Source organism: Stegodyphus dumicola, chromosome X1 (genome assembly GCF_044657685.1).
Source record: "Stegodyphus dumicola isolate Sdum_Otavi_A_Nest chromosome X1, ASM4465768v1".
Lineage (NCBI taxonomy): Eukaryota > Metazoa > Arthropoda > Arachnida > Araneae > Eresidae > Stegodyphus > Stegodyphus dumicola.
The window spans coordinates 256,018,730-256,039,289 of record NC_140780.1 but is presented as its reverse complement, the minus strand read 5'-3'; the positions used below and the strand labels follow the sequence as shown (position 1 = coordinate 256,039,289).

Sequence of the window (20,560 nt, the reverse complement as noted above, 5' to 3'; positions counted from 1 at the left end):
AATTTCTGCAAAATACGTTCAATTTTATAGCTAATTGACGGAAAGAAAGGAATGACAACAGAATTCCTATAATCATCTAAAATAGGATTGTACCTTTTGATGTTTTCCGATGAGAATTTTTTAACTGCACGGTTAATAATGTTGGATGAAAAGCCCCTGTCAATAGCAACTGCTTTTAAATAATTTAGTTCTTGATCAAGAGCTGATTTGGAGGAGCAAACTTGAAGTGCACGGAAAACAAAGAAATAAAATGAAGCTAACTTCTGTTTCGTCAGATGACATGATTTGAAGTGTGGTGGAAGGCAGACCGATGAAGGTTTACAATAAACAGTAGTACTGAAGTCAGATATGTTACGTGTGACCAAAATGTCGAGGAACGGAAGAGAATTGGATGTCTCAAGTTCAAAAGTGAACTAAATAACAGGATCAATGGAATTCACAATTGAAAGAACATTATTTAAATCATTTTCAGTATTATCAAACACGGTAAATGTATCTTCTACGTAGCGAAACCAAACTGGGAAGTTTAAAGTTTCAAATAATTTTGATTCAAAATAATGCATGTAGATATCAGCAAGGATTGGACTAAGAGTGCTTCCCATGGCTAACCCCTCAGTTTGCTTATAATACTTATTTTGGAAAACAAAATGTGTTTGTTTCAAACAGAGTTGAGTAAGTGAAATTAGTTCATCAATTTCGATGCAGGAGAAATGAATTTCACGAAGTCTAGTTTTTAGACATCTTAATGCACCTTCCGCTGGAACATTGGTAAATAATGATTTAACATGAAAAGAAACCATGAGGAAATTTTGCTGAGAAATACTTTTAACTTTTTTTACAAAGTCTATTAAATTTTTTATGGTGTAAATGTTATTATCCAATAAAGTTCAAAATCTAGAAACTAAATGTTTAGCTTAATGAAGATTTAATAGCAGTTTTAATTTTTGACTCAAAAACTGCAATCAAATCTTCACAAATCCTTCCGACCCACTTAAAACGGTCGCTTATCCCATCTGTTGCGAACTGTGCCAGATTATATGCTCTTCCCAAAATTCATAAAAGTTGTATTCTTTTCCGCCCTATTGTATCAAATTTAGGTACTGCTTCGTATCTGTTAGCTAAACATTATTAAAATTATTTACAAATGTTCCAGCGGAAGGTGCATTAAGATGTCTAAGAACTAGACTTCGTGAATTATATTTCTCCTGCATTGAAATTGATGAACTAATTTCACTTACTCAACTCTGTTCGAAATAAACACATTTCTATTCTAGTTAGTGACCCCAATTGCAATCCATCTTTACCTTCAGCCTTTAAAGAAATTTTGCTTTAGTTTTTCTTGTGTTATCAATAGATGGCGCCGGTAGCTTAACATCTGTATAAATTTTCTTATCTTATCTCTATCCTTATCTTATCTTTCTTCAGCCTTTATTTGGTTCATTTGCACTTAGTAACCGAAGAAGGTATTTCAAAAACTATGGAAACTAGTACTGAAAAAAAAAATCTTTTTTTTAATTTACGCTGATTCTTAATGTTGGGCTTTGTATTTGATTATTATTTATTCATTCGTGATATTTAAACTCAGTTCTAGTTAGGTTTTATTCAATGCGAATGTCGCTAATCAATAGCCGAGTTGTTAAAACCATTGAACACTGTTAATTCGATCCGAGTTCGAACCCCAGCGAACGGGCTAGCTGAATGGATATTTTCTTCTGTTTCCTTATGTGTACCGTGGATATGAGCTAGTTTAACTTTGGAACTCCTCCACGAAGACATTCCTCCTCTTAACCGGATAGCCGTCATTTCCTTTACCGTATTCAGATAATCTTAACATCACCGATCCAAATGTTCCCACTGAGACTAACATGCATTTAATCAGTTACTCGGATTGTATACTCACTTTTCAATTGGATGAATCCGAGTCCTTTAAATCTTTCTTTTTAAAGGCTCAGTGCAAAAGTTACATTTCCGCATTATTTGTCATTACCTAAATTCTTCTTCCTTGTTACAATAGATCACAAATTGAAAAACCACTAAAGAAAACGAGAAAAAATATTTCATCCTCTTTTTCAAATATAGTTTTCGGAAAGTGAACACTTTTGTCAGTTTGCAAGTATTAAGAACAAGCTGAAAATCTGGGAACGCCATAAGATAATCTAAAAATTAAAGAATCTCCTCATTTACGTAAATTTGCGCTTTCTTACTTCTTGTTTCTACAGAATTGTTTTTTAATTCCTAACATACATTCTCTTTTTGGCCATCTGAACTTCAGTGCTTAATAGTAATAAGACTGAATAAAATTAAATGTTACAGAAGATTGAAGATTATTTGAATATGGGCAAAGCAAACGAGGACTATCTGCCTAGGGAAAGACATGCTTTCGTGAAGGACCTTTTTAAGGAAATTGGCTCGTATTCACGCAGAGGAGAGAGTGAAAACTTTCGAAGCAGACATTTCTCTGCGGATGTAAAATGAAAAGAAACATTGAGCGAGAAGAAATTTGGACGTATCGACACCTAAGCCTTAGTAGCAAAGTGCAATGTCTGTAGTCTGGAAGAACATTCACGAATTTATATATTTTACTTTTCGAAGGTGCTTGATTTTAAACGCATTTCCTCACTACTGCTATTTTCAGAAGTTTTAGTTCCGAGCATATAAGAAAATTAATTAAACCAAGAACATCCCTGCGGATGCGCAAGAATAAAATACCGTCTCAGAACTAAAAGAAATGTGCCGCAAGTGCAGCTTTCCTTACACTGCTGGGTTGCCAGCTCTCGCAAGAAAGCCTTACAAGTCTTTTCTATTGAAACTAGAATAAGAATGGGTTTAAGCCGATGACAGTCACATGACCTAATTCTTCGCCATACGTCCAATCACGGAACTCTAATGCTGTATTAGTCAATAATCAATAAGTGACTGCGTTTACCCAAATCATATATCGCTTTATTTCTAAAAATTTATTTTAATGCTTTACGTTTAGAAGTAACAGCTCGCGCTGTTATCCCATTAATGTTAACTGAAAAGGAAGAGATTCTTTCAAAACACGTCCTGTGACCTTCTCCGTCTTACGTTCTACCTTAATATAAATTCATCTCACATTATTATTCATTATTTAGTGTGTTATTTAGCATCTATTACCTTGTACTAAATAATTAAAAAAAAAAAGGGGGAAATTTGAAGTGAGATTGAATTCAATAATCCCAAGGTCAGTAGAGACACAAATCAATTTTATTATATGGTTCACGTAATTTCATTTCAGTCGGAAAATTGGATTCTTTTAAGCGGCCGCTATTAATGGCTTTACAAAGCCGCAGGATTCCCATGTCTAGGATGCTCTTTCAGGTTTTCACGCAGTTATGTTATGGTAAGCTAACCTACGAAGTTTTCTTCCATTCGTTTGATCGACACATGGTCTGGCATATTGCCAACTCTGAGAACTACTCCCATTCTAGGTGGATTAAAATTTGTAATTTATTTCCCAAATCAATACAGTACATTGCTTATCGCATATTTAAAAACAATATACACTTTGTTTCATAATATTAAGGATTGTACCATCAGTATAGTTAATAACTCATGTTTCTAGAATATATAATATCATTGTTCGATCAGACAATTACTGAAGATTTTTATTTCATCATTGAGAGATTTTTGCATTATACTTATTTATCGTCCACTGCTTCTAAAAGAGTACAATGCAGTATAGGGCATATTCGAATTACATTGGCTGAATGCAACTCAACTTTCCACCTTCCTGTGGAAGAGGTGGTTATCATGGAACTTACAACGCTTTGCTCGATCCAATGAAGAAACTTTCTTCTCAGCACTAATGACAGAAATAGCCCGCTAGTGGCCGAGTGATTAAGACAACTGAATACTAGGAGTTCAACCCAGGTTCCATCCTAGGCGAACAGGCTAGCTGCATGGTTAGTTCTCGTGGTTTTCCTCTTATGTAACGTGAATTCGAGTATGTATCCTTTAGAAAATCCTCCATGAAGACATCTTTCCCCTTAAGGTAGATTTAAATATTTTTCTTTTCCTTTTAAACAATTTATTGCGATCTCGGTCCCAATTTAAGATTGGACTGGATTATTTCCGTTACTCAGATCACGCGAGGGCTATCTACCTAAGGGAAAAGATGCCATCGTGTAGTTCATATTAAGGAAACTGGCTCATATTGATATTACTCATAGGGAAAATCATGTAAACTCCCATACAGCAAGCCATTTCATTGGTGTTTGAACCCGAGTTGAATTGTCACTATTCGGTTATTTTACATGCCGCTTTCTGGTGGGCTCCAAATGTAAGTATTTTACTTTGGTGACCCGGTCAAGTAATGAAACATTTTGAAAATACTTATTTAGATATTACTGGTATCATCTTTGTTGTTGAGCCATGAATGAAATACAAAAATATTATGGCAGTCTCCGTATGTAACTTTGTGAAATGCTATTTCAGTACCGTGGCAGCAAAGGCCAGTTGGTATAGTGAATTGGGAAAGTAATAATTTGATGCAAATTTATTCAAGCTTTATAATTAGGCTTATAAGCGGCCGAGCGATAAAGTCGCTGAACACCGATAATTGAATGGTTTAAGTTATTTGTATATGGAAAAACAAGCGAGGGTTATCTGCCTAAGGAAAGGGATACCTTCGTGGAGGACCTTCCTAATGGAAAATGGCTCATATTCACGTTAAACATGGGGGAAACTACAAAAGCTCTCACGCAGCCTCTCCGTTTTCATAAGTTCGAATTCGGGTCAAACTACCAGTATTCAGTGGCCTTTACCTTTCAACCAGGGGTGAAGCTCTGGCAGCATGAGAGTTTTCGTGGTTTTGCCCCATGTGTAATGTGGATACCAGCTAATTTCGGTTAAAAGTCCTCCGCGAAGATATTCCTCCCCTTGGCGGAACAACTATACACTGGTGTGCAAAAATTAAGGACGAAGTCGAAAAATTAGCATATCAGCTGAACGAAGAGACAGAGCGGACAGAAAGACCAATCAGGAGATTAAGTAAGGTGATGTACGGTAGCACATGCGCAGATATGCAGGTAGACATAATGGGGGAGTGTCTGAGTAGTATAAAGCATGTTGTCGGTGTAAGATCAGTATTTCTGGCAAAGAGATTGCACGCCGTATAGCAGTTAAAATCATACCGAGTTGCTGCCTCAGCGAGAAATGGCGAATAATCAATCTGTTAGACGACATCTGGATGCTTTTACCCGAGGTCGAATCATTGGGAAGTTGGAGGAAGGCCGCAGTGTGACAAGTGTGGCTGCAGAGTTCGGAATTGCTCACAGCATCGTTTCACGACTTTGGAGACAATTTCAAACTACAGGAACAGCTATCCGGGGGTTTAGTAGTGGTCGTCCACGAGGAACCACACCCGCAGATGACCGGTATATTGCCTTACAGGCCAGAAGAAACAGGCGGCAGACAGCGGGAGAAATCGCTAGACACACGACACCCAGACATCCCGGCACCACAGAGAACGCCATCGGAGAAGGCGTTCTCTGTGGTGCCGGGAGCACCGGAATTGGAGAGACAATGAATGGGGACGAGTACTCTTTACAGATGAGAGCAGATTCAGTCTGAGTAGCGATTCTCATCGCATACTCATCTGGAGAGAGCGGGGAAGCCGCAATCATCCCTCGAACATCATTGAAAGGGACAGGTATGGAGGTGGCGGTGTTCTCGTTTGGGGAGGCATCATGCTTGGTAGTCGTACAGACCTTCACATCTTCGACGCAGGTTCAGTCAGCGGGACCCGTTATTGTAACGAGATTTTTCTTCCATATGTGCGTCTTTTTAGAGGCGCTATGGGTCCGCAGTTCCTTTTCATGGACGACAATGCACCATGTCATCGCACAGTAGGTGCCGAACAGCGCTTAGAGAGTGAGGATATTGAACGTATGGATTGGCCGGCACGATCTCCGGATCTCAATCCCATCGAGCATGTATGGGATTTTCTAGGCAGATGCTTGGCAGCTCGTACCTTACCACCAGTAACGATTCCGGAGCTTCGATTGGCGCTGCAAGACGAATGGGCAGCAATGCCTCAACAACTCATTGACACCCTCATTCTCAGCATGGGAAGACGCCGTGAAACCTGCCTAGCAGTCAGGGGAGATCATATCCCCTATTAAAGACCGGATGTTTCTTGCTGGACACACATCACAGGGATGTTTCGGCCTTCAGTCGCATTGCGCTCCATGCTACTTTTTCGATAAAGCTTCTTTTTATCCCTCTGATTTCTCTTTTAGTAAGTGTTGCTTACATTACTCGTGTCCTTACGTATTGGGGATCTTACGGTATTAAATGTGTTGACTTGGAAAGCTTTTCTACAAAGTTATATTAAAAAAAACCGTCTCGTCCTTAATTTTTGCACACCAGTGTATATGCTGGGCGGGATTTAGATCTGGAGACCTTGCCGGCCAGTCAATGCGTTCAGTACCTTCACTCTTAGACAGCATCTGTACGATGAAAACTGCATGAAGAAAACTTGAGAATCCATAGAACTTCTGAAAAGACACACGTAAGGAAGTAGAACCTCGTTACAGTATCGGACCTCGGTGACTGAAACTTCTTGGAAGATGTGAAGGTCGGTACAGCTACCAAGCATGATGCCTTCTCAAACTCCGCGACCTCCAAACCGGTCCCTTTTGATGATGTTGGAGGTGTTATTAAATGTTTCTTGTTCTCTCCTGATGTGTATGCTTCTAGAATCGTTCTCAGACTAAATCTACTGTCATCCGTAAAGAGTACTCGATCCCACTGATTATCTGTCCAATTTTTGTGTTACCTGCACCACAGAAAACGCCTTCTCCGATGAGCAATCGTTAATGCTATACATCCTACAGGTTGTCATGCAAACAGACCACAATTGTGCCTCCTGTCCACGGTAATACACGATATTGGTTGTCCAATCGCCTGTACCGTGTGTCTTGAGATTTTTTCCGCCGTCTGCCGCCTGTTCCTTTTTGCCTGTAGGGCAACATACCGGTCGTCCGCTGCCGTGGTTGCTCGTGGACGGCTACTGCTGAACCGCCGGACAGCTACTCCTGTAGTTTAAAATGCTTTCCATAATTAAGACACAATATTAACGCTGATTTTTGTTGTTTGACTTCTGAATTTGCTTTCCATAGTCATGAAACGATGCTGTGTGCAGTCTTGAACTCCGCAGCCACACATGTCACACTTCGACATTCCTCAGTCTTTCCAATGATTAGACCTCGAGTAAAATGAGTCAGATGCCATCTAACAGATTGACCTTGACCAGATTGACCTGCGTCACTACGAAAGAGTTGCTCGCCATAATGAAAGCCGTAGAACATTTCTATACGGCAGAAAATTCCTGCACGTATCATTCATCATTGGCATGTCTTTTAAATTTTAAGAATCCTGAGGGTCAAATAGCCAGGTTGATACAGAGACTCCAGGAATATGACATGACTATCCGTTATCGGAAGGGATCATCACACGGAAACGCCGATGCGCTGTCTAAAAGACCTTGCCCAGAAAGCTGCCGATATTGTTCCAGGGTCGAAGTGAAATACGAGCTGCTGAGCCCGGTCGCACGACAAATTACAACATCAACTTCGGCTGATTAAGACCAATGGAGTGACCAAGAAGTGAGGAAAACCCAGCTGGAAGATGGGGACATTAAACCCATAATTGATGTAATGGAGACCTCAGTCAGAAAACCGTGGCAGGACATTTCGAGCTATAGTCCTACAATATTGGACACTCTGGAACTCACTCCATATTCGAAATGGCGTTTTGTACCGGAAATTCGAATCGGATGATGGAAAGACATTCCGATGGCAGTTGCTACTCCCAAGATCCCGAATCGCGGATCCCTAACGTCCTAACCCTGCAGGAGGACACTTCGGAATAATGAAAACCTTGCAGAGAGTTCGAGAGCGTTTTTGCTGGAGTAATGCAATGGATGACTTGCAAAAGTGGGGCCGATTTTGCGATCCCTGTGCGGGTCGGAAAGGACCGAAGAAATGCAGCCGAGGCAATCTGCAACGTTACAACGTAGGAGCGCCTTTTGAACGTATCACCTTTGGCATCTTGGGACCTCTGCCACGAACTGCTGATGGCAACAAATACATCCTCGTTGTCATTGATTACATCACCAAGTGGCCTGAAGCGTATCCTATTCCTGATCAAGAGGCTGTCGCAGTAGCAGAGGTGATGATACAGCACTGGATTTCCAGGTTCGGAGTGGATCTTCAGTTTACTTCACCAAGTGGCCTGAAGCGTATCCTATTCCCGATCAAGAGGCTGTCGCAGTAGCAGGGGTGATGATACAGCACTGGATTTCCAGGTTCGGAGTATATCTTCAGTTACATTCCGATCAGGAAAGGGATTTAAATCAGCAGTAATCAAAGAATTCTCTAAGATGTTCGGCATTGAGAAAACCCAAACGACGCTTTTACATCCCCAGTCGGATGGCATGGTAGAGAGGTTCAATCGAACCATCCTTAATAGCCCCTCATTGGTGGTTTCCAGAAACCAACAGGACTTGGACAAGAAGTTACAACTGCTTTAATGGCTTACCGCAGTGCTGTCCACGAGACTACCGGATATTCTCCATCTCGGATGCTGTTCGGTCGGGAACTTCGCCTGCCTTGTGATCTTTTGTTTGGTCGCCCTCCGGATGCTCCTTCATCATTTGAGGAATACATCCAAGATCTCCAGGCCCCGTTTGAAGTGATGCACAATTTTTTGCACGAGAGCGAGTCAACTGGGCGACGGAGAAGATGATGACCCGATAAGACACAAGAGCTACTGGACATCAATTCAACGGAGACTAACTTTACCCCCACCCTCATTCTTTATATCGTCCTTCAAAATTAGTATGCAACTGAAAAGAGCCTTGCCCCTCCCCCCTAGCATACTATTGATCCACTTGCCCAGTTGTGCTCCTCCTCCGCGCCATTCAGAGACCTGCTTCTCCTGACTACCTTCTGACTGCAGACACAGCTCACTCACTTAACTACGCACTCTCCTCTACGAGGGTTCATCGCTGCACTCCGATAGTATTATCGTCATGTTCTTGTCTCACCTCCAATTCTCACTCTACAATAATATGGACCTTACTTTTACCTTCTACTCCCTATCAAGATTTGCTTATCACCTCTACCTAGTCTCACGATCTTCAAAGAATTGCTCGAACTAAAAATCTCAAATTCTATGCCATCTTCATGCTATGATCAAGAATCGAAAAATAGAATAATTTGCTACATTGGGATAAGGTCTGACCCAGGAGGCCGACTTCATTGAACTTCGTTCAACGAAACAACGAAGAAGACAAGGTGTGGTTATGGAATCTGACTCGACGGGAAGGACTGTATCGAAACTACAGTCACCTTGGGATGGTCCGTACACAGTCCTAAACAGGCTGAACGACGTCGTTGTTCGGATCCGTAACTCATCGACCTCTAAGCCTAAAGTCGTTCATTACGACAGGTTAGTAGCTCCTTACTATGGCCGTAGTAAGTAGTGTATATATTGTAAATAGTATAAGACCATGATCCTTTCTGTTTGTAATGTAATGTTTGTTATTTATAGCATTTTTGTGTTAGTTGTAAGTATGGCTTTCTGTCCAGGGATTGTACTGCCCGGGAAGTGCAGTCCTTGGGAAGGGAGGGCAGTGTTACGGTTTTTGTATTTAGTTTGCTCTTTTAGTAGAATTGTAATTAAATTGTTCCATTTCCCCGTGCAATGCTGCGCGCGACGAGTTTAAGAGAAAGCTACGCCGAAAAAGTAAAAATATAGGAGCATGCGCACTTAACATTTTAATAAAAAAATATCTCGTAATTGTACTCTTTTGCTATCCAGAAAAATCGAGAAAATACCAGAATGTTCTCGTGCACGATTAAAAACATTCTAAAAGCCGGATTAAAACATCTCAATTCAGTTGTTTATCAGTTTTTTACTTAGAACTGTTATTGATTGTAGCGAAATCGCTATGAGATCGGATTAGCTTTCTCTGTGTTTTTGAATTGATTTCTATTTATATTTTAGTAGTTTAAAATATAACTACTGTGAGAGATTGCTATATTGTACGAATATGTCCGTGGAAATTTCAGCATTTTGTTTTATTTCTTGGCATAAGAATAAATTTTAGTACTTTTTTATCGACTTGTGCATTCAATTTATTACGAACCCTTACGCACGCAACAATACAAATCGCATTAACAAAATATGGATAAAATTTGGTCTTTGCTTTCAAAGGCCAAAGTCAGATTTAGGAATCGCAATCTAAGTTGAAAAAATCCTGTGAATGTTGCAGTAAAAAAGCATAAAAACCGCCCTCCTTTGCCTTTAGGCGAAGGGAGAACAGAGGCTGATACTGGTATGGCAGTAATGTGATACGTTTGGTTCGGGAATCATTGGGAATAAAGCTGTTAGGTTTCACTTGGGAAAAAGGCTGAATCGAGACATCATCTCTTTTACCGTACTAAGAAAATAAATTCAAGTCAGTTTCCTTTGCAGTGATTGTAAGTATTAATTTTAATAATTTCAAAAGTATTAATTTTATCACCATTTATCAGTGCGAAAGGGTGCATTTTCATGTAATTACTCGGAACACAATGTTCTGTTATCGAGTGACTGCAGCTTATCATATAACAAGGGAATAACAACGAACATTAGAATAACAAGGATATATTGAACGCTGAATTTTTAGAATATTATTATTCTATCAGCAAGAAAGATAAAAGATCAATAAAACAAATTACTAAAATGGCGACAACTAGTTCCCCGTCAATGGAAGTTTCAGAAAAGGAAATATGTTGACCCCAAAGCAAAGACACGTAAGCATTTTTGGCAAGAAAGATTGATTAATAATATTGATGAAAATATTATTCCTGTCAATAAAAAATTTAAGAAATTAGAAATTGTTATTTTTACCATTAAAGAAACCCTTTAAAATTGCCTGGTGAGAAGGACAGGGTAACAAAGTGATGAAACTAGCCAGCGTTTATACCCGCATCTTTCAGTAGCTTTACGGATATATTTTTCAAAGTTAAATTTAAAACAGTAGGTGTCACCTTTCCTTAAATATGCCATTTAAAGAACGATATTAGGGTGATTGAAAAATAATGCAGCGTTTCCTCTTGCCAAAATTCAAATGCATATGAGATAATTAAAGGAGTTGAAGAATCGAAATTTTTAGATTGTTATAATACTGACACTCTTTCTTTTCCGACTTTACTGAATGAGCGTTACATTAATTTTATTCATAGTTAAATGATGCAGGCTAAGTTGCACATTCTCTGTATCATGCTTTATAAGTTCCACATGCAGTGAAATGCTACATAAGCCAAACTGAATATTTTTTTCAGTATGCACAGGTGCTGTCAGTGAATGTCAATGTCAATTGGGTTAAAGATGCTAAACATGTAAATTTTAATCTTAATGGTTGAGCCTGGAATTTTGCGAGCGAGGGAGGCGGAAAATGATGATTTGAAGACGTTGTTAGAAGCAAATCCATATGTCACCAATAAAGAAATAACGGAGAAGCTTTATGTTCACAGTAAATAGCAATATATCGCTTGAAATGAAGAATGAAGATTTCTTCTGCTGGTGCATTTTGTTGCATATGAACTTACAACTAAAAGTCATCAATAAAAACTGTCGATTTTCACTTCTTTGTTCACAAGAAATGAGTCTCTTTGAATATGTTGGATACATATTCAAAGAGATAAAGACAGTGGTTGAGCGCAAAAGAGATACCATATTTCGCAGAGTAATCAAAGCAGGTTTTTTTTTACATGCGGCGTGATATGGAAGGCATACTTTTTTAACCAAGGATTTAACAACCAAGAATTTGTATTAATCAACAGACTTGATGTGATTCGTTAACAGGTTAATGCTAAGTCACAAATTGCAAGAGTGACTCTACAATGGGTTTATGAATTGTTATTCATTCGCCTAAGAGTTTTTGGGAGGAAGAAATTGTTATTCATCCGCCTAAGAGTTCAGTTGTTGCTCCCTCCATTTTTTACGAATTTGATTAGGGGTGACGAAGTCACGAATGCAGGTTCCTGGGCATCGCGCTGTCCTGTGTGTAGCAAGTTAAAGAAGTGAACATAACTAAAGTAGGCATAGCATTTCTGGCAATATGGCAATTCTTATTATACGGGTCTTATTTGGGTCCCTAATTCCAAAGAAGTTCTCCCAACCCTGAACTCTTTATTTTTCTGGAAAACATGTGTATGAAACTGCTGACCTAGAAATACGTACTAGTGAAAACTTTTAACTGCTAGCATACTAGCGATAAGAAGTTTAAAAAATGTGAAAAATAGCTAGATTTGGCAATACAACGCTAGTTGGCAATTTCAAAATTTCCAAAATGCAGTTCTGAAATTTGGAAAGTCTTCCAAGCTGATGAATTCAAGTAATGAAAAGACAGAAACCGAAAGATACAAATTTTGGCTGTCAGTGCGCAGTAACTTAAAAATGAAAGTTTAAAATAGAACTGATTGAAATTTCGTCTTTGAAACATTAGGCCAGATTACAAGAAATTCTGAAAGTCACATATATCTTATTGTTGAAAGATATCTCGTACTGAAGTCGTTATAGTTAGAGGTAATGAATGCGCTAACTACGAACTGTATGTATAGCACAGTTGAGGGGCAGTTAGAAAAAATTATTAAGGCAATAAACTGTTTTACTGTAACTGTAATCTGCAACTGGCGAAATGAGTTAAATCAAGTTTAGAAAAATAAACCCGCCGATGCTCGAGCGTTAGAATAATTGAACACTGGTAATTCGAACTGAGTTCTCAACCCGACGAATAGGCTAGTTGCATGGGAATTTTCGTGCCTTTTCCCATGTGTAACATTAACTACTAGCCAGTTTCCAATAAAAGAAACCTCTATATTTTTTCTCCTTCTCTCTCCTCTTCTCTGAATACCAGACTTTTGGAGCTGTGGCTCTCGATAATATAACGTTTCACCTGTAGTCATGCACGTAAATGAAGGCACATTTTGCATTTTGCCAGAAAATGGGTACATTATTTTTGTCAAGACATTTACTATTTATATAATCTTTAAGGTATTATAAAGATGCCTACAAAATGTTGAATTAAATTTCAAATTAATAAACTTATAAAAATAAATAGAATTTTTTAACGCATGAAAATGAAGGACACAAGTGAAAGCACAGTGTTGAGCTTTGTTTATGTAAATTAAGTTATGTTGCTTCATTCTATATCTTCCGATCAGAGAGATATAAGACAAGTAATAGTTTTCTTTATCTGAAGGTCTTAGTTCGTCGAAATTTTGAAATGACTAGTAAACATGTGGAAACTACGATTGAAGAAAGAAAAATAAGCATCCGTTTATATAATCAGAATAAAGCATTAAAATAAATTGTTGAAATAATAAATAGAAGTTGATATGCATTAAGAACTGTAATAAAATATTTCAAATCATGTGGTATTGTGGTAAATGCAACAAGATGTAGCCGCCAAAAAATGCCTCACTCATAGGGAAGAAAGAAAAGTTATCAATATTGTTAAATGAATCCAAAATTTTTTTCAAGTTCTATCGTAACAACACTCAAGGAAGACTTTAACAAAATAGTTCATACAAAAACTATCCGCAGAATTCTTCATTAGAGTGGTTATAAATCTAGAGGAGTCGGAAGAAAACCATATATCAACAAAGCTAATCGAAAGAAAAGGAATGCTGCCTTTTGCAAGGGAGCATTTGAATAAAGGTAAGAGCACTTTGGTCAAATGTATTGGTTTTTAATGAACGTAAATTTTCATTAATTCATTGTAATGGATGGAATTTAGTTTAGAGAGAAGCGAACTAAGCTTCGAAAAGAGTGTGTTAAAGTAACAGAAAAGCACGGGGGCAAAGGTATGATGGTATGAGCCTGTATGTCGGGTGTCGGCAATCTTGATTTCATTGAGGGCACAACGGACCAGCATGTGTGTTTGAATAGCCTTAAACGTAATCTGCAAAAAAGCGCCCGTAAGCTTCATTTATGAAACAAATTCTGCTTCCAATAGGACAGTGATTCCAAACATAAGGCACATATCGTCCGTCTGTGGTTACTCTATCATAGGCCTCACACTGTCGGTCATCTAGCTCAATTCCCTGACTTAAACCCCATCGAACATTTTTTAAAAGAACTTGGCAACAGGGTAAGGAAACACGATACGCTGAATGTGGACCACATGAAAAGGCTTCTTCCAGAAGAATGGAACAAAGTTTCCTCTGAAACAATAAAAACATTGGTGAGTCCCTTGCGAAGTAAGCTCAATGCTGTTGTCAAAAATAGGGGATTCATAACAAAATAATTGACTATATTTTATTGTGATATTTTCATCATTGTGCTTTAACTTTCATTCTCCATTTTGATGGGTTGAAATGTTCTATTTATTCTGTGAATTTATTAATTTTAATATTAATTTATCTTTTTGTATTTATCTTTATCATATTTCAAAAATTATATAAATGGCATATGTTTGATAAAAATATTTAATTTTTTTCAATTTCTCCCCCCCCCCCCCCAATTTTCTGAAAAAAATGAAAAATGCGCATTCACTTATGCCCATCACTGTACCTAAATTTCTTCTGGACACATTGCCAGCTCTTTTTTCAAAAAAATTCTTTCTTATACTGCAACAAAATTTTATAACTATTTCTCTATAACCCTGTGATATATGATTTTTTTCTTTGGCTTTTTCGGATTTTTTTTTTTTTTTTTTTTTTTTTTTTTTTTTTTGAAGAAAGGTCAGTTTCAATTGTATCATGAGGGGAGAAGTTCTTCCGTTTCTTCGTCAACCATAATTCCCTTGGAATTTCATACTCTTTTAAAATCTCAGAAATCACATTTTTCAGTGTATATTCTCGTGCGTAAAATCTATAATTTCAAATTCCTGGTATAACCTTGAAACAACATACAGATTATGCTCTATGCATTTATACCACCAAATAAATAAATAATTTAGAATTAAAAGTCCAATCTAGTTTTATTAATTTATTTATTTTATTTTATTTATTATATGTTCCACCTTTAGGCACTACACCGAAAGGGAAGGATACCCCGTGAAGTTCTTTTTTACGGAAACTGGCACGGATCCATGTTTATATGGGTCCTATGTTTATACCATTCACGTTACACATGGGAAGAACCACGAAACGCCTATGCAGCCAGCCCGTTTGGAGGGACTCGATCCCCGAAACGAACTATCAGTTTCAGGGGCTTTTACCGCTCGGCCGCTGGTGGGCCAATCCAATCTAGTGTCCTCTTAATTTTCAGACATTGAAAATTTACTTCACTGCAGTTTAAAATAAAATTATTTGCGCCTTACAAAAATAGAAATATTTACAAAAATGTGATAACCGTTTACATTTAAGTGAATTATCGCTAGCTGATGCGTCATGCGTATCGAATATTCCAAGAGGTGAGGGCAAACGTGTTCATTTTCATTTGTAGGTTATAAATAAATTCTCTTGTTTTATGAGATATAGTATTTTCTTCCAGCATCATTACAGTTTTGTATTTGTCAACGCAGAGATAAAAATTTTTTTATTAATTATTTAATTATAATCACGAACTAATCCCATAACCTATGAACTTCTCGTGAATGCTTTTAAAGTGCGACTTTATCAGACGCAACTGAAATTATGTAGACCGTATTTCTTCGTTCCGCCCCCCCTAGCTTTTTAGCGCCAGATTCTGAATATTTAAAAAATATTCGCATAATTTTCCCCTTCCTCAATGCGTTTAGAGAACAAGCTCGCCTAATTTTACGACAGAGTCGCTCACTGTTTTCGTCTTACTAACAAAAAACAAATGCTCGCAAACTACCTAAGAAGTTCATGCAGAACCTTTCATTTCTAACTGTTGAATTTTATGATAGCGAAGCTAACGCGGGCTGATATTCAGCCTACGATTTCACTGCACATTCACCTTTTCTAATTATTTATAAATGATTTGAGGCCGAGGAAGTAGCTGACACAACACTATTGGAATTATCTGGTCCTAAAATTAGAGTATCCTATTAAACTCACATAAGCCTGCTCCGACATGACGACCCCATTAAGAGCATCATCGAGCCGAAGCAGCGTACTCACTATCAATTACGTTTCGCGAGTTTGATGTTGAATGTACCACGACGGGAGACCGCCAACAGCTTGGTGCCGGAGTAGCTGAGACAACAATAAGAACGAGCGGGATTCAAGTTACAGGGAAGTAGAAATGAAGATATTTTATTAGATTTTTTAATGTTAATATTACCAGATATTCTTATTCGAATGCAGGTTTCTTTTAAAGAAATAATATGATAGTTAGGTGTAATTTAATGATTACTCTTCATTAGTTATGTTCTTACTGCTGTTCTCATCTTTCGGAAATTAAATTATTCGCAGAGTTTTCCGTTATCGATTTCCGTTATCGTTATAAAGATAATAAAAAAGGTGGGGAATAGGCGAAGAAATGCGGTGTGTATAAGACAAATTTCTAATAAAATATGTAAAACTGCGAAAATTCTGAGATTATTTTATGCATTATAAAGTTTACATGATTATAAAATTGTGCTCATTTTCGCATAAATTATATCTGGAACTTACAATTTATTTATATATCTGTTATGCGTATACTCATTTTAATATCATTCTGCTTTCAGATCAGCGGCAGAAATCTAAGGATCGATCAAGTAACTGCTGCTCAGCAAGTTGTTCTATCCTATAATAAAGAGAAAATGAATCTAAAAAATATCAAAAGCTTCAGGAGTCAAAAAAGAAAAACGTCTGAATATGGAGATCCGTTGTCGTAGGTTCTTAGGATCTCTTCCTTCATTCCACATGAGAAACTCTATGGACCACATTGTTGCTGTTTCAGACTTCGTGACGTCAAAAAAAGATTGAAATACTTGTAGAATTATAAATGTCAGTCATCTAGTTATTGCTTTTATTGTTAAAAAAATATTTTTTGCTTAATCGCATCAAGGGCTTAAAACTATTGTATTGTTATATATTTTTCTCGTATTCTGTATTTTATGTTGTGTATGTGATTGTTTTTATTAATTTTCTTAATCCTTCAAGAAAGTTATTTCCATAATATACTTTAGATAGTAGGTAAAGATTTTGGTGAGCATAGAAACATTAAAACATATAAATTGTAAATAAAAAAAGATGTTTTATAGAGTTAAATGTTAAAATGAAAGGAACTGAAGTCTGTTTCACCATGCTTTATATATTTATATCCGTAAAATAATATTGTGGCATTCGCGGACAGTACGTTTTGCATATTTTCAACGAAAATTATGTCACAAGAACCAAAATTGTTATTTAGGAACAAATAAATGATCCCTTAAAAATTCATAAAACTAGATTGTTGACATATTGTTCAGTTTCTCAAATTGCAGATTATTAGTGTGTGTCACATGACTTTTTTAAGTCTTTACTAAACGGAAAATTCATTCTTTAAATCCTGCGTGAATACCAGTTACTATTTGCGATATCACAGGTTAACCTTCGTGCGTTTGAGTAAAAATCGAGTGGTTCTAGAAATAATGAAAATTCATAGATTTTTTGTATGTGTTTGTGTGTTAGTTAGCGTAGTGAATTTATATAATACATGACGGTTGAAATTTTCTTTCATATACCGTCAATAAATTAAATGACACAAGTTTAGTGACAATAAAGTTCTTAGAACTTCTCGCAGTAAATAAAATTCTTGGAATATACATAGTAATTTAGCAAAGAAAACGAGCAATTTTCCATATCACATAAATATAAGACCTAAAGGAATTAACAGTGCGAATTTTAAGTTTATATACTTAGTTTAAAAATACAATCATATTTTGGATATACTGAAAGTTTTATTTATGAAAGTATTTTACTGTTTAATTCCTTTCATTTAATTGTAGCATATGTATATTTTATCGTAACCCGTATTTATTAATTTAACAGTGAATATGCAAAATTATTTACTATATTTTTATTGCAAGGATATAGGATATATATGCAAATTCTTCTGTTTTACTTCCGTAAGAAGTAATATAGATCTTTAGTTAAAGTGCCAGCATAAAGTTTTCCTGGTTTTAAAAATTGGATTTGTATTATGGTTATATAAAAAATGAATTTGAACTGTGATTATTTGAAAGGGAAAAAATTATTTGAATTGTAATAATTTGAAGATAAATTGGATTAGAATTGCAATTATGCATTTATTTATTCAGATATAGAAATTAAGTCTGAAAGTAAAAAAAAAAAAAAAAAAGAATAGTCAACGACGAAGGCATATTTGCTATATGCAGAAATCTTGGTCTATAGCCATAATATTATACTGTTATCAGGTTGTCATCCAATATCCATTTATCGTAAATTTTGAAATGAATAGATTATCGTCCATGTCCACATATCGGATGAGAATTTCTATATAATCTCATGCACTTTTAATTAGATCTAGACTGTTATCTTTTGTTAAAGAAGTCACGAAGATAAATATATCGTTTATTAATGTTTTTCTTATTTGTATACAAATTATTTTGGTAAACTGCGATGGCAAATTTTAATTTCGAGGAATTGATATTATATCAAAATCTTCTCTTCAGAAACTCGTAAGGTATTGCGAAATGCATATATTTAGGTTTCAGCCCTATTTTTAAGCGCTTATTTTAGAAATTGGTGAAATTGAGAAATGTTAACTCCTGTTATTAAAAGGAAAATAAATGCATTTGTTTTCCTTCAGGATTCTAATTTAAAACAGCATTAACTGTTGAGATTGCCTAAGGATACTTATAAAAAATAAAATATTAAAGGAAATAATTTATATATCATCTGCAGCACGTAGTAAAAAGAATTAGCGTTCTTGTGTGTTGAGAAAGGGAAGGGAGTGAGAATAATATAATCCTGAACTCTCTGCATTATCTATTATTTTTATTAAGCTCAGATTTCAGTAAATAATGCATATATTCATAATGCATTTCTTTGTAAGCCAGACTGTTATAACAATTGCCCAAGAGCCTTTAAAATTAGTTTCGTCGTCACTGCAACTTTACGAAATAAGTTTAAAAATGTGACTTAAATCAAATGAAAAATTGCACAAAATGTGTTTTTACATTTCCTCATAATTATTTTAAATTTTAGTTCAGTTTTTTATTTTTATTTCCGTGTATTATATTAGAAAAAAATTTTAAATATCAATTACTAGCATAAAATTTGCCATCATCTTAATATACAGGCACTGTTTGATTGGGAAGAAGTTTAAGGACCTCGTGAAGATCTCTTTGTTCACTGAATTTAATCAATTCGTCCATATCTAAATAAAACATCAATCCGTCTCTATATTAATAAAGTTGAATCTAATTTGAGCAATTTAATTAAAAGATTAGTTATTGAATTATTTTCGAGAAGCATCACGTCCACCCTTAAATTGTAATTACATTGTAAATAATATAAGGCTTCCATTTTTCACCAGACCTGAAGAAAGGTAAATTAATTGGATGCACTTTAAATTAAGTGTATTAAAATTGGTCTGTGTTAAGCAACGTATATTTTAAGACAGTTGTACGTATATAGCGATAGTTGTGTTTTCTTACAGCAATAGTTTCTACAGAAGTTATTGGTTACAAAAAACTTATTTTGTGGTTTATAAATTTATCATAATGTTTACAGTTTTTCATGCTGGATCACTGATCAACAAAATTTCATTTTATTAAGCAAGTAACAAGCTCAGACTGGCAGTCTATACTAATAAGCGTTTAATGTCGTTGCAACTTTTGTTTAATGTCTGTAATTTGAAACTACTATTTTGTTGCTTCATTCATGTATAAGCTAAATAACAAATTGTTTCTCACATAAAACTGAAATAGTTACGTATAGATATTCATTTCATGTTGTGAGAATTTTAGATAGTAGACTTACAATTTTTACGGTATTAGTCGAATGAAGCGGCTGAAATCATTTTTCAACCGCTAAAGAATGCAGAAATCAAACTTGTCATTCTAATGATAATGCAAGTTAAATGCTATTTGAATAAATCAGTTCATAAACGATCATGTGTTCAAGGTAAATATTGTTTTACAAGTGGTCTCTCTGTTAATGTTTGACATATAGTTATCAAATAAAAAGTATGAAATATTATAAAGTTATGTTTTAAATTTAATGTGTGATTAAGTTAATTTATTCAAAATGTAAAATATCACTCAAAGATATTGTGCTTCTTATGAAAAACTGAAGAATTGTAAAGTTATATTGCTTATATTGTATATGATGTTTTAAATATCACAATGTTCTAGTGCAATAAAATATCTTTGATTTTGTAGCTATAAAGTGCATTGATACATATAGTTTTCTGAATCGCAATTGTTTATTTTATTTTTTATTTGCTCATGCTTCATAATGAAAACAGCCCTTATAAATCACAAACAGCAAACTGTAACTTGTATCTGAAGGTCTTTATTTAGAATAATATATTCAACCTCCGAAAGGGAGCACATGAAAAACAAAAACTTTCATGCATTCAAACACACACAACTGCTTAATATTTTGATCTATAATGCAATGTTTTCTTAGCCAGC

The 20,560-nt window shown here is 35.9% G+C and overlaps 1 protein-coding gene across 3 annotated transcripts in view; it reads left to right on the top strand.

Annotated features, from left to right (window-relative positions):
- LOC118197369 (ubiquitin-like protein 3) overlaps window positions 1-20,304 on the top strand; it is a 245,347-nt gene extending 225,043 nt beyond the window's left edge. For all 3 annotated transcript variants that reach the window (XM_085807563.1, XM_085807566.1, XM_085807564.1), the window contains one exon: window positions 16,661-20,304. In XM_085807563.1, coding sequence (XP_085663689.1) covers window positions 16,661-16,725 — 65 coding nt within the window. In that variant the 3' untranslated portion in view covers window positions 16,726-20,304. The remainder of the gene's footprint in view (window positions 1-16,660) is intronic.
- Window positions 20,305-20,560: the final 256 nt, after the last annotated feature.